Genomic DNA, 15181 nt, shown 5'->3' on the forward strand with positions numbered 1-15181 from the left:
TGTCTTTGCTCCTGGCAGCCCACTCACTGTCCTGCCTTTGCTGTGCTGGGTATTCCCGGAAGAGCCCCCCACCCCTTTCCATCTCCCAGTTTCAGCCCCATGCCTTCCTTCCACTGCAGGCATGTGGTGGTTCATCATCTGGTTTCCCTTCATGACCTTGCACATGCCTCTGAGTTATCACCTTGGATTTCCCACACTGCCTCGCTCTGTTTGATGTGTGTTTCTGTCCCAAGTCTTCTCAGTGCCTGCAATATAGTCCATGGTGCATACTTAAATGTCTGGATGGATTCCTGGTGCCAGAGAGTTCAAAAGAGAACTCTTTATCCTTTTTTTTTTTTTTTTTTTTTTTTTTTTGGTAGGACATCCGACATGAAGCCAGTGACTTTCCGTGTAGAGTGGCCAAGCTCCCTAAGAACAAAAACCGAAACAGGTACAGAGATGTCAGTCCCTGTAAGTATTCACATCACCGTTACCAGTCTCACTGTTTCTGTCGGGTGCTCAGCCGCAGCCTTCTCCGCCAGCACCCCTTGAGCCCGTGGGCTTTACTAATAAATCGATAGCAGTACAGGTTTATGACTTGGTGGTTTCCTATAATAAAGGCATCAGAGACGGAGAGGAATGGTTCGTTTTTTCCATGATTGTAGAAGGAATGAGGTTTCAGTTTCTGGAAAATTCAGCTAAGTTCAAAGCACTTTTTTTAGTTTTGACTATTTTTATGATGAATCATTTTCCTACCAGCTGAAGCAGAGTATAGTAGGCATAATATAACCTTTTCTGGATGACTCAGCAACAGTATTATTAGACCCTGAGCATCGTATTGAACTGTAATGATGCCCTGCACAGCCATTAAAGAGTAGGAGTGGTGTCCCCCCACACACACACACTAAAGACAGCTCTGCTTGTTCCACCCCCACCCACCCTACCCTCCACTGCCATCCTCATTCTTCTAGCTGTTTCTTGCCGTTATCTTTCACTGTGCCTTCTGGCCTCTGACCGCCTCCTCTGCCTTTTGAGTAATTGGCTCTGAATCTGCTGAAATCTCAAAAGTCAAGAACTAAACATGTTAGAATTTATGTAAAGCAAGAAAAACTGGAGCCAAGTAAAGAGCATGAACTTTGCCATCTCCTCTAGGCCATGGAGAACCGAGGCCACGGAGGACCTTTTAAATCCCCTCCCAGGGGGCAGCCCGGGTGGCTCAGCGGTTTAATGCTGCCTTCAGCCCAGGGCGTGATCCTGGAGACCTGGGATTGAATCCCACGTCAGGCTTTCTGCATGGAGCCTGCTTCTTCCTCTGCCTGTGTCTCTGCCTCTCTCTCTCTCTCTGTGTCCATGAATAAATAAATAAAATCTTTTAAAAAAATAAAAATCACCTCCCAGGATGTTAGACCCTGTCCATCAGAGAGGACTGTAGCTGCCAGCATCTCCCGTGGCAGTGCCTTCCATCTGCCAGGAACATAGAAGTCTCCATCAGTTCTCCCTTGCGCAGGCCCTTCCTGCATGCCTAAGTCACACCACTCCTGCGGGTGCTAGCATTTGGTGCTGTCCGCAGGAGAGTCGCCATGCAGATCTCAGGATTGTGTGAAGATGAAATAAAATAACATAAGCCACTTAGCTTAGTATCTTGCTCATAAATATTCACTGTGGTTGAGATTAACCAACAGTGGCTGTTAACTAAAGGCGTACACCAGACACATCTGAAGTGTAGTGCTAGGCCATCAAGTGGCACATTATTGCACCCCAGCACACTTGATTTAGCATGTCTAGGTTGTGGCACCTGGTAGGTTTTATCAATAAAACAAAGCTTTCCTCAGGTGATTCTGTTGTGAGGTCCTGGCCAGCTACTCTGAGCTTCAATGAACAGTCACTGTTGGCATCTTTCATGCAGAGCCAGGAGAGACCCCCTTGCCATCCTTCCTCTGCACTAGTCAGTAATGTCTTAATACATCCTTTTCTACAGTTTTCATCAGTGCTCATCTAAATGTTTTTATGAGCCAGTTTTCCAGAGGAAATAAAGCATTTAAAATACTCTTCCAGGAAACAGTTCCCAAACTTTTTCACCCCTAATCTCACTTCTGTTTCTCTTGTTTTCCCCCAACTCCACTGTCCAGCAACAGAGAATTTGCTCTTAGGGTCACAGGGAACATGGGGAGAATGATTGAAGGTAGAAAGTGATTTTGTTGTCTGTCTTCCATTTGGCAAATGAGAAGCCCAGGGCTCAGAATTGCTTGTCCAAGGTCACCCATCTTGAACCCTGTTCAGGTGCTGTTTGAACCCATTCATGTAACCCATCAACGGGTTATATGGTCTCATCATCTTTTTTGAGATCTTTAATGTCTACTACTTAAATATTACCCAAGTATTTGAATTTGTATTAATCCTCTGAGATGAGAAACATTATTCCAAATGGTGACGAATTTTTAAAAACATTTCCTTGGAATCCTTTAGAACAAAAGGCCCCAAACCATGTGTCCCCCTTAACTTCTTTCCCATTGGGCTCAAGAAGAGAAGATAGTATTTATGAATGGTCACCTGGGTTCATCATTCCTTGCATTGTACCAGAAATAAAAATACCCACCTGTTCTTGTTTGCTACATGAGCAGAGTAAGGAAAGTGGCCCCCAGGGAACCACTGCTTTTGTGACCAAGTCATGGTGAAAAGAAAAAAAAAAAGTGGCTATGCTTTTCAGTAACCTGGTGCAGACCTTCCAAATGAGAGTTATATTTTTAAAACTTCTGAAAGTTACGTTTAGTGTACTTCCAGTATTTTGGATTCAGAGTTAATTTTTTCCAGTTAAGTATCTTTTAAATGTCTTATATCATGACAGTTTCTGAATTCGAAATATTAGAATTCAATTCTAGTTGAATTTAATTCATAGAATCATTTAAGTGTTTTACACTCAAAACTTAAAAAGAAACCAAAAAACTGACATAAAGGAATTCAAGGTATCCCTTTCCACACCACTATCTACTTAGGTCATTTCATCATCAAATCATTAGACATAGGTTAGATGGAGAGATGATCATAAATCCTACCAATGGTGGTTCGTTGTACCAACTAGAGCTTTAAGGACTGGGTGAAATTTTTGGTGTATTTTCCCCCCCTTTTAAAGATTGAAGCCACTGTATTTTTTTACTATATGAAAGTATATACTAGGTATCTGAAAACAGATCCCTTGACAACCCCTCCTCACAGCCTCCTGAGTTATGGGGCAGTGATAAGTGTGGCACCTAAAAACAGCTTATCCAGTTAGGAAAGAACCCATGTTTTAGTGTAATTTGTCTCTGTTGCTCTTTAGCAAAAGTTTCAAACACTTCCAGAAACTTTTCTGAAAATACTAAGTCATCCTTATATTGATGACTAATCTCAATTAAACATGTAAACGCCCTTAATGCCACCGACTCACCTTTTTTGCTTTCCCCATGGGGTGCACTGCCTGTGTGGACACTTTGGTCATCCAGGACTAACCTCCGAGTTCTGACTTGCCTTTCAGTTGACCATAGTCGGATTAAACTACATCAAGAAGATAATGACTACATCAACGCCAGTTTGATAAAGATGGAAGAAGCCCAAAGGAGTTACATTCTTACCCAGGTAAATGAATTGTCCAAAATTTTTTTAGTGGCTTTTTGCCCTTACTTGATGTCAACTTAAGAATTTTAGAGTGCTGTCATCTATACTTCAAATAAAACCTGCTACATCTTTTAGAAGGTCAGGTTTTCCACAATCCAAAAGAACAACGAGGAAGGAAAAATCTTCCTTCAGAGATTCAGTTTGGTTGTAACATGCGTCTTTTCTGGTAAGTATACTGCTGCTGGGCTTACAGAAAACAGCATGAAATGTGCCAGAATTGCCTGTGGTCCACTGACAGAGGCAGCAGAGCTGTGGCAAGAGAAGGGCCCGTTCCTGTGTTGGTTTCCTAACTCAACTTCAGAGTATCGAGTGCTGCTCACAGAAATCAAAGAGGGTTAGCGGTAGACCCGTAATCTTTGTCCGGGTGTCCACTTAGAATTCCTCAGCTTGGTCCTCATTCTTTGGCTCAGAAAAAAAGCATCCTTAGATTATGTGGACAAGCATGGAAAATCATTTAAAATTCCCACTGGCTTTTGGTATCCTTATGGAAAAAAAAATCATAAGAGTGATTTAATATTTAACCTTCTTATAGAAACACTTACTGGCATATGACCCCAAGACCATGGGTATCTGGGAAAGAGGATAGAGAAGTTCCTTTTTAATTCATTTTCTCAAGTCTTAGTCTGTTACCTGTAAGTCACTCTAACTTTTTAGTCATAGCTTTTGCCTTCTCATTCCATATCCATTTATCAGTGTTCTGTATGGCCTTAGGGTATAAGGTGATTTTGAACATTGTACATCTGTTTAATACTGGGGGATTAAAATGACAGCAAAGCTAGAAAAGTGCATGAGCAAAGGCTGCCTTGGAGCGGGGAGTCAGATCAGGGCATACTGCCCATGACTCTTCTTTCCTGCCCCGTCTTGTCCTGTCCCGTTTCTGCTCTGTCCATGAGAAATATCAGCCCAAGTGCCTCCCAGTGTATGGGACATCAGCTATGCTGTGTTCAGTCCTGGGACCATTGAGGAAGTTCTTGATCTATGTGTCAGGGGCAGGCCTTTTACCAGGCCTCAGCCTATGATCTTCCCAGCATCTCCAGGGTGGTTGTGGTAGAGTGAGAAGGAGGAAGGAGGGAAATCCTGGTAGTGGCAGGCTGGCAAGAAGAGGTTGAGGGAAAGGTGGCTTCTTGGCAACTTCTCTTTTTAGAAGAAGTCAGGTTTCTTACTTCCTGATTTTAGCCATTCAGCTTTGGTGTGGAGTTAGGAAGTCCAGCGCAAAGATAGATAGGGGTTTAAAGTCAAATGGAGCACTAAGATATCACCATGGAAACTGTTATACCACCCTCTTCCCCACCCCCATACCCTAGCAATTACTTGGCACATCTGATGGTCTCTTTTTTGTCAGGTTGGTAACATGGATAAATCTATCTGCCTGCATGGTCACCCTTTGCCCTGGGATTTATAAAAAGAATTGAAGTAGCCTGACCCCAGAGTTGTACCTCTAGACAGTTGGAGGTACACGTTTTCCGAGCCACAAAACCAAGGAAACCCTGCCCATTGTGTAAATTTACAATATTGTTCATTGTGCAAATAGCACCAGTTTATAGTACCCCCCCCCCTTTTTTTTAAAGGCAGTGGTATGGAAGTGTAGAGAATAATGTCAAAGGTGCCCTCTGTCACCTCCACAATGAAGTGTTGGCTAAGTCCGGTGTGTCTCCTTTCAGATCTTACATGATTTTTAATCTCTGAACCCCATCCAAAACTAGGGTGATGGAAAGTAGGGACAATGACAGGCTGGTAACGGGTGAGAGCCACAGCTGTGAGACCTGGTCCTTGTGCCCAGACTGCAGGATGAAAAGTATGGTGGCCTGCCCAGAGGCCCCAGGACTCCTGTCTTCTAGGAGCCATTTTTCCATTAATTGACCGGAAAGGGTTATGCATCTGACTGCTGGTGTCGGAGGCTCCCTCTGGAGCACGTATGTGTCCTGTTTAGGCAGCCGGAGGCAGCTGAGTTCAAGAGAGTGAGTGGCACTGAGGGCTCATGTGGTCAGGTAAGGAAGGTGTAGTGGGACTTGAAGGGAAAGGATGCAGAGAATCAGGAGAATTTGGATGAGAACAGATGAGACTGGAAGCCATTTTAGATGTGGTGCTGGCATAGGTGACAGGCTCTGTCATGGAGGTAAGAAGTGATGTCCCTTCCAGACAGTGCTAACATTTGCCACAAACTGGAGGCATTTGTACTCTTGTATCCAGCAAACATCTGTGCCCATTCCCGGGTTGGCAAACACCCCACTGTGTCCCAGCCCCACACTGGACCCCCTTGGACCACCGAGTGATCATTTGTGTCTACATCTCTTACGTTCCTTGTTCTAAGGATAAAGGCAGGCCATTATCAGGTCCGTCATTAGTAATAGTAATAATTAGTAGTGATAGCAGTTAACATTTTACTGGTTGTTGACTGTGTTCCAGGTGCTGTGGTAAGGCCTTTATATGTATGAACATATAAACTTTCACAACCCTGTAAATAAGGATTGATTAGCTGAGTGTGATGGGTGGAGAAACTGAGGCATGGAGATGTGGAGTCACTTGTCCAAGGTCACACAGATGATAAGTGATTAAAGCCTAGACTCGAGCCATCAGAAGTGTCGCTAATGGTTGCTTTTCCATACTGCCTCTTGCCTATACCCACTGGCTTCACTCCATATTCCACCCAGCCTCAGCCTCACGAAGGACCTCAGTGGAGCCCCTCCACCAGTCAACTCAAACCAGAAAGCAGACTCAGCCTTTTCTCTCCTCTGCTGGTCAGCCCCGAAGCAGCCCTGAGAAGCAGAAATAACCTTTCACCGCGTGGCAGAAAATAGAATTGCGGTTATTGACCACTAGGCAGGGAGGGCGGTCCCTGTCCCAACCCCAGCCACCACTCTGCCTCGGGGCGCTGTTGTCTGCTAAACCGCCAGTGGTGTGCTCGCATTGGAGCGTGTCAGTGTGTAAAATGTTAAACACTTTGTGGATTGTGTATTTGCAGGGCCCTTTGCCTAACACATGTGGTCACTTTTGGGAGATGGTGTGGGAGCAGAAAAGCAGGGGCGTTGTCATGCTCAACAGAGTGATGGAGAAAGGATCGGTAAGTCATGGATTCATCTACTGCTTACCTCACTGTCCTATGTGTACCTGTCTGTGAGAGTTTCTTTCTTTACGCTGCCTTTGTATTTCTCCTAACGCGGTATCTTTTTTATTAGAAAAATTTACAGAAGCAATATAAATACATGTTTATTAACAAGTCAAGAGAGTAAATGATTTAAAAAGAGAGGGAAAAGCCCAATTGCCCTTGACTCCTTCCCCCATCAGTTGGTCTCTCACCAGAGTGCCTGTGCATGTTCTGCTTTACTCCACCCAGGAGTGCTGCTGCTGCTCCTTTCTGGAGCCGTGTGAGCGGAGCTTCCTTGAGAAAAGCAAGCTTCTCTTCCTTCTTTTTCATCCCTGCTTTCCTAGCTGGTACAAGTAGCCTCCCATTGAGTGAGCTGCGGGAGCAGCCGGGCTCAGAATTGGCCTGTCAGACGCCCGGCCACCTGACCCCTGGCCACCTCTCTAATATGGACCTTGTGTGCTTGTGCGTTTACTGTAGGATTTGTGTTAGCTTTTCTTCCGAGTTGTCTGTGACTCTTAAAACCTGTCCTGGGATAGCATGTGGACTGGAGGTGTGTGACGGTTTGGGCAGCACCCTGCACGCGTGCATCTGTCCCTTGGTCCCCGCCGTGGCCTCTCCACTTGATTGCAACGTGTCCTACACCCGGTGTCCAGAACGGTCTTTCAAAACCGGCTGAAACCACACCTCTTCCCAGCTGAAAACCCTTGTGCGGCCCCCGTTGCCTCCTGGGATGTGCATAATGTGGCCACGGACCTAGTTAACCTGGACCCCAGCCTCGCACCTCCATCCCCAAACTCCCGGCAGAACACACTTCCGTTCTTAGATTCTTGCCAGGTTCTCTGGCCTAACAGTCTGAGTCTGTGCCCAGCCCCACCCCCTCGCAGGTATCTCCAGGTGCTTCCCTCAGATCGGCCACAGCTCATGCTCTCCCCAGTCTCACTCTGCAGACTGCCTATTAGAGGCCTGTCTCCCGTGGAAGGCAATGTGGTGTCCAGGGCACAGTGTGGTATCAACATAGTGAGTAGACACCACACCCCTGCGACCCTGGCTCTTACCCTCCTCTCCCACCATAACCAGCACACTTGGGGCCCTCCAGCCTCAGAGGAGGAGGTCCTGGGAGAAGGTAGGCTGAGGATTGTGGACACCAACAGGAGTGAGTGGCCAGATACGCAGAACCGCGTGTGCGCAGGCCTGGCAGGGCTGGCACTGTGCGCTCCGGCCCAGCTGGGCCGCTGCTCTCACGGCTGCGCCTGGCTGCCTCAGGACCTGGCTCGCCCAGAGAACGCTCTGGAGAAGCCGCCCCTTCAAAGAAAGCACAGTCATGGCCCTACAGGGTAAAAATACAAGTGCAGAGAAGTAACACATCAAAGGAAACGTCAGTGGTGAAACCGGAAGCACTCACCACAAAGCTCCTCCCCTCCCCCCACTGGAAGTGAAGCGACAGTCTTAGTTACAGCAGAGCCTCCTGTCCTGTCCTCTTATGCCATGAGTTTGAAATCTTGCTTTTTGCCACCCCCTTTTCTTGAAGCATTTGTTTGCATGATAATAACAGCCAAAGAGCTTACCTGAGTGTTCAAAAAATGGAATGATGTTTCTGAGAAATTTTTTTTCAGCAAAAGTGGCTTTTTTTAATGTTTTCCGCTTCAGTGGCTTGATTAGTAAAATGTGAAGTTACAAAGGCAAAGCCAGCTCCCACCCATCACCACTCTTGTCAGCAATTTTGAATAAAAGAAACAAACTTGAGGTTCCCACAGCACACACACCCCGCAAAGGAAAGTGAGACCCAGGGACCCCAGCCAGTATTCAGCTCCGAATAGCATCCAGGCCTCAGTGCTGCTCACGGGGGCTTTCCTCTGCATTGGAGGCCAGTAGCAATGCCCCTGGTCTCCACCCGTGAGATGCCACAGGCACCCTCACCCCACGTGCGGCAATCAGAAATTCTCCTGACATTGTCCAGGGTCCCCTGGGATGCAAAATTCCCCCTGTTGAGAAGCACCATTCTAGATGGTGTTGAGGGCTTGGGAATTTTATTTTATTTTTAAAGATTTTATTTATTTATTCATGAGAGACACACACAGAGAGAGAGGCAGAGACACAGGCAGAGGGAGAAGCAGGCTCCATGCAGGGAGCCCTACATGGAACTTGATCCCGGGTCTCCAGGATCATGCCCTGGACCGAAGGCGGCACCAAACCGCTGAGCCACCGGGGCTGCCCCGGGCTTGGGAATTTTAAATTGAGTTATTTATTCAGAAATCATCGGATACGGTAGATTTTCCTTTTTATTCATTTGTTACTAAAGATTTAGGGAAACCTCTTTGCCATTGGCCCCGACCAGGGGGCCGCTAACCTGGCACTGTAGATGCATGCTGACCAGTAGGCCTGCGCTTGGTCACGTGCCATTCAAGGCTGACTGTGAATGGACCATCTGTTCACTGTGACAACTTCTCCCCTTGGCCATTAAAAACAAAAAAAGGAAACCTGGCTTGTTGGTTTTCATGTAGTTTATTTACTTTGATCACATGACACATGATCTCTGTTTTCCTTTGTAACTATTCTTTCTGCTCAGGGTCATTCAGGCATGCACACTGGCATGGTTTGAGATTCTTTTTATTTTTAAAGATTTTATTTATTTATTCATGAGGGACACAGAGAGAGAAAGAGAGAGGCAGAGACAGGCAGAGGGAGAAGCAGGCTCTGTGCAGGGAGCCCCACGTGGGACTTGATCCCTGGACTCCAGGATCCCACCCTGGGCCGAAAGGCAGGCGCTAAACCGCTGAGCCACCCAGGGATCCCCATGGTTTGAGATTCTTAAAGTTTCTTGGGATCAACAATTTCAGTTCGGCACTAACATTATCTTCCCCAATACAGCTGACTGGGGACAATTCTAAGAAGTTGAAGTGTCTTATTTGTTCAGCTGATGTAATTCTGCATACAGCCCGCAGTAAGAACCTGCTCCCAGAGCGTTGCCATGCAATGCATATTTGTTTTCTGATTTCCTTCCTTCTCTGATTAGTGTAGGATGTGCCCCTTAGTTTTCGCAGACCTGCCTGTTACCTTTTGAGACCTTGTGCTTCCTGGAAAACAGTGGTGTAGAAAATGATTGTGTGTTAGACAGGGCTCATCCAAGCCGCCCAAGTTCTTGTGGGTTTGATTCAAAGATTGGGTTGAGACATGTCCGTGAAGAGTGCGTCTATGTGTAAGGGCAACGGTTGTTGTTTAGGGAGGGGAAGTAAATAAGGCGATGTTTAACCAGGAACGTCGCCTTTCCCTCTCTCTCCCAAAACCCCGGCTAAAGGTGCTGTTTGATTTCACTGCTATGGTGCACGATGAGACTGGATTTGTGTTGTGGGAACTTCAGGCTTCATCCGTTTGCTGCTTGGTTAGCTCTCTGGTTTGTTGTTCCTTGGGAAAGCCAAATCATCCATCATGGGGTCACCCCAGGTGATGTTCATGGATTTTTCTGAAGACTGCCTAGCTGTTTTGGAAGGCCCCAAGGCCTGTCTTACATCCAGCTTCAATGTGGTAAGGGCGCTGCCATTTGGTGCCGACCGAGGATGTGGCACAATTTGAATCTTCATGAAGGACTGCTTTCTAATAAAATAAATCTCTTTCAGTATCAGTTTAATAGAAGAGCAGGAAGTAGTGCTCTCATGCTTGTTTTTTTGTTTTATTTTGTGTTAAAACAAAAATTTCTACAGGAAATGACAGCATGTTACTGTAAATGCCTGAGAGCTCTTTAAAAAAATAAATGATGCTTGATTGACGCTGTGCTCCAGAATTGTGCAGTAGTGGAATTCCCGAGTCTTGGTCTTTACCCAGATCACAGATTCATTAGGCTTTATATTGAGTTTTAAAAGTGTTTGCTGTGTGGAGATGAGATATAAGAGCCTCTTCTTCCCTGTCCGTGAGACCCAAAAGTATTGGCCTTTTCCTTGGAAGTGCCTGGCCATTCTGCATTTATGCTTCTGTGCTCGTGGCATTGGGTGCACGCTGCAGCACATGTGTCATCGAGCCTGTCACACAGTCTCTCTGCCTCTGGGGTCTTCAGGAATTGCAAGGGTCTAATTACTGAAGTGTGGGAAGAAGTTCATCTTTGATATGTCTGCTCAAGTCCTCCTTTCAGCTGCCCCACCCCCTTTGGCCAAGCAGGGGACCTTGCCATGTCACTAATGCTTTCTAGTCCTGAGGGGCAGGATTGTCCAGGGGTTCATCTTTGGCAACTCTTCATCAGTGTTAGGGAAGTGACATGGGTGAAACTGGCTAAGTGTTTCAAACAGGCCTGGTCCAGGCTCTTTAGAAAGTCCTGTTGGTCTTCTGATGTTTTGATGCTCTGTTGGCATCACAATCTGGTGTTTCTTGGTTTGTTTCTTCTTTTTCTGTTGTTGTTTGGGCAGCATACAGCTTCCTTAGAGCAGGACTGGTAGGCCTTCCTGATTTGGTCTCCACTCTGCTCAGGAGCCTCCTGGCTCTTCATTGCCCAGGTGACAACGTGGATTCCTGGACCTGCACCAGAGTCACCGCAGTCTGGTCCTCCCTTGACGCTGTCCCCTGCTGTCCCCCTGAGACTGGCTTCTGGGCAGTCACTGCCTAGGAAATCCTAGTCATCCCTCCCAGCACGCCTCTGTCAGAGGCCTTTTTTTTTTTTTTTTAAGACTTCTATTTATTTATTTATTTGATGGAGCTCACATGCATGAGCAGGGAGAGGGAGTCTAACTTGGGGCTTGACCACCTGTTCACAGAGCTCCAGTCTCCTCTAGACTGGGTTATTGTCCCCAGGGTAGGGGGTCTGCGTTGTGCCAACAGCACTGATCCGGTTCTTGGTAATCTTTGAAATGGCTACCAAAGTCGTCTGTGAGAGACTAAAGCTTTTATACAGTCTGGCTTCACCTCATTGATGGTCTGGAAGGGCCAGGCTCCTGAAGCACCTCCCTATATGGGGAGAACCAGAGGGTGGCTGTGTTTGGAGGTCTGAGCCCTCTCTGCCCAACTAGCTGTGGGTCTTCACTGCCCTCCCCCCATCTCCCCAGGGGGCAGGTAGGTTACACTGGCAGTGACCTCCAAGGTCAGAAAACCCCGTTTTCCTTAGGGTTATCCTAAAGCTCATGAAAGGTACTCCATACCTCCCTTCATAGGAAAACAGTCCATTGCTTACAGTAATTTATCATTTTCTCTCCTAGTTAAAATGTGCGCAGTACTGGCCACAAAAAGAAGAAAAAGAAATGATCTTTGAAGACACAAATTTGAAATTAACCTTGATCTCTGAAGATATTAAGTCGTATTACACAGTACGGCAGCTGGAATTGGAGAACCTTGCAGTGAGTATGGCATGTACTTCCGCACTTCCAATGGCCACTGGTTGAGGTATTTTTTCACTTGTGATACTACCTAATGCCAGCTTTCCTGAGTTTGTACACTCTGAGCAAGATGTGATCTTAGCACTATGCTAAGCAGAGCCTACCTGCTTACGTACCAGGTGACCAGGGGAGCTAGGTGTGGGGGTGGTGAGTCCTGGGGGTCCTTAGGTCCCTCCTTGTCTACAGAGCTCTCTCCCTAAACTGTAACACTGGTTCATCACAGTTTCTTGGGAAAAAGGAGTTTCTCACCTAAAACTTCTCTGTTCCTATCTTTGCAGCTGCAGTGAGACTGAAGTGGTAGTTGCAAGTTACTTAGCAGCCACTGCCTCTTTTGTTGTCCAGAGTCTTTTTAGCTTGAAGCAAGAGAAGAAGGGCCCTTCTAGGGCTGACTCCCAAGATCATATAATCATTGTATGTTTCCTAAGTGAGGTCTTGGGCTTATTTGTCATGGGAAGAACTTACAACACCAGCTGCTGGCTCTCCTTGGAAGATGGTCTTGGAACAGGTCAAGACACAGTGCTAAAAAGCAGAATGCCCTGCCCATGGAGATTCTAAATAATTCACCAGCAGCCATCACTTGAGGACCCTGTGCTAGTACTGGCAGCAGCAGGTGGGAGCTCACGGCAGCTCCTGGGGACGTCCTCGGGCATGGCAGTCAGCCACTACCTTCTGGCCCACTCCCTGGGATGGATTCCTGGCTCTACCATATCAAACTGTCAGACTTTGGGCGAGGGGCACCATGTCTCACCGTGTCTCAGTTTCCTCTTCTTTCAGATGGGGGTTTTGTGAGGCTTCAGAAGGTAATCTATGGGAAGGATTAGCAGGTTCTGTGGGGTTGAAGTAACGGGGTTACCCAGGGAGCAGTACCCACCCACAAGCTGAAGGGAAGGCGGGAGCAGTACTGACTCGGGTGGGAGCTTGCTGGAGGCCTGCCCCTGAGAGTTCTGTTCACATGTTAGTTTTCAGCTGACTACTTGCCAGCCCACATGACTCCTGTTGTTGAATTACTAACTAAAGTAAGATCTAGAACATAGCACAGGTTAACATGCAGCAGAGGGAAGTAAGTCGCGTGGCTTCTGCGGAATGCGGCGGTGCAGTTCCTGAGCGCATGTCTCCTCCATGCAAGTGCTCTGCAGCTACGAGCCTGCTGCAGCCACACACACAGAGCTCTGAGGCTATGATTTATGGAGGGGTTTGACAGAGGATTTTCAGGAATACTGTTGGCAGCGTGTTGGAATGTGCCTGGAGGATTATGTAGTAGACGTTCTTTTTCATGCTTTTTAAAATTTGCAAGCCTGACGTTAAGAGTGACTTCTGGTAAACTCTTGAGAAAATTTCTCCTGCTTGTTGAGGGAAATGGAATTCAGACGGAGCAAGAGGAGTTTGTGCTATTTGCATGGCGGAGCACATGCAGCAGGGTGGAGGTTTTGATGTTGGAGGCTGTTTCCTCTAACAGACTTTGTTCTTAAAAGTTCTTTTCCCATACGTGTATCTGTTCAGGCACAGGTCTAGTGCAGATTCCTCAAGAAAGAGGTGGGCAGGTGTGAGGGAGGGTGTCAACAGGAGACAACCCACACCTTTTTAATGATTCAAAGAAGGAACTTGCATTTGGTATGTTTTCTTCTTAATCCGTTTTTAAAATCTATTTTTAAGAGTTTTTCTTTCCTTAAAAAATAGAAAAGGCATCTCTCATTTTGAGCCATACGAGGAGACCATTTTCTAAGGAGGAAAAAAATGGCATTGCTTTGTGTGGCTCTGTAAATGATCCCAATGCCATGTTTGTCATCTGCAGAAGGATACCCATGTGTCAGAGCTGGTGCAGGGTTGCATACTTGTACTCTTCACTGAGGTTAATTTGTTGGTGTTTATCTTTGTCTCTTTCACAAGTTATCAACACATTGGGCCTGGGGAGGTTGTTACAACTAAAGCTGGAAGCTCTGGAAGGGCAGGGGCAGCGTCTTTACCTTATCATGCCAGGCACGGTGGCTGGCACGTGGTAGACACACTGTGGACATCTTGCTAAGTAAAGGGAGACATTGTCGGTAAGCAGACCTCTGGCCCAAAGCATTTTGCTCCTAGGTGACGTGTAGGGACTGACATGGCTCTTGGCAGCATGCAGCAGGCAGATGCTTGAGGCGGCATGATTCCTGTCTGCACGCCTTCTTCCTGCGCACACCGTCACTCACTGGCTGGAGGGCTTGCTTACTCTGTAGTAAGACTGGCTCCCATTTACTGTGTGCTCTTAGCGTAGGAAAATCTTCAGCGCTCTCCCCCCAGTGAGAACTACATTTTGATCATTGCTGCTGGAGACCAGGTGTCCACCCTGGGAATGGACTCTTCATAGGTTCAGAGGAAGGAGTAGAGCTGGAAATGGCACCAGAGGCCAAAGAAGGCTTTCTGTTACACTGGAGCAGACCAGGCGGGCAGGAAAAACACTTGGGGACAAGAGCCAGAGCCCTCGTTTCAGAAGTTCCTACTGCGGGCTCTGAACATGGGCCCTGAAGTCAAGCAAACTTAGGTTTAAACTCCTGCTTCCTCACTTAATGGAGGACTGGCCTCCAAGCCTCAGTCTCCTAGTTGAGAAAAGGGGAATAATGGGAATACATGCCTCGAAGGGTCAGTACGAGAATTGGGTGACCTGATGTGTCCAGTGAAAGAACGCAGTGTTGTTGACACCCTCCTCGTCAGCCAGCTGGGTGTTGAGCCACACATGGCAGCCGCCAGTCTTTGGAGACTGAGTTACTTTTTTCTCTACAATGACAGTCCTCTGAGACTTCCAGATACTCTTGTAAAGCCCTGAGTTATCAAGAGCTGGTGCCACACACATGCAGTTAATGTTTTTACTCTTTCATGGGAAACCTCACGGTGCTTTTAGGACAGGATTGCTGTGGGCGGCCTCATAGCGTCATTGTGACTTGTGGGGTGGAGAGAAATCACTTGTACCTGTGAAGACAGCAGAGATGATAGGGCACTGGAGGAGGGATGTGGGCGAGAATGTTCCATGCTAAAAGAAAGGAAGTCGATGCAGGAGGAGCTTTTGGGTCCAGTGGCAGGCACCCCAGTGTTTGGTTTTTCTTGACTGGGTGAGCAGACAGGAGGAAATCTGAGAAGT

At 47.0% G+C, this 15181-nt stretch overlaps 1 protein-coding gene across 3 annotated transcripts in view; it reads left to right on the forward strand.

Moving 5' to 3' along the window:
• PTPN1 (protein tyrosine phosphatase non-receptor type 1) overlaps positions 1 to 15181 on the forward strand; it is a 67036-nt gene that overhangs the window by 44527 nt on the left and 7328 nt on the right. Inside the window, exons 2-5 of one of the 3 annotated variants that reach the window (XM_038572592.1) lie at positions 360 to 450; positions 3491 to 3591; positions 6593 to 6691; positions 11893 to 12030. In XM_038572592.1, the coding sequence (XP_038428520.1) occupies positions 360 to 450; positions 3491 to 3591; positions 6593 to 6691; positions 11893 to 12030 (429 nt within the window). The remainder of the gene's footprint in view (positions 1 to 359; positions 451 to 3490; positions 3592 to 6592; positions 6692 to 11892; positions 12031 to 15181) is intronic. The other 2 variants (XM_038572593.1, XM_038572594.1) reach the window with 2 other exon arrangements.

The sequence above is a fragment of the Canis lupus genome, chromosome 24 (assembly GCF_011100685.1).
Source record: "Canis lupus familiaris isolate Mischka breed German Shepherd chromosome 24, alternate assembly UU_Cfam_GSD_1.0, whole genome shotgun sequence".
Lineage (NCBI taxonomy): Eukaryota > Metazoa > Chordata > Mammalia > Carnivora > Canidae > Canis > Canis lupus.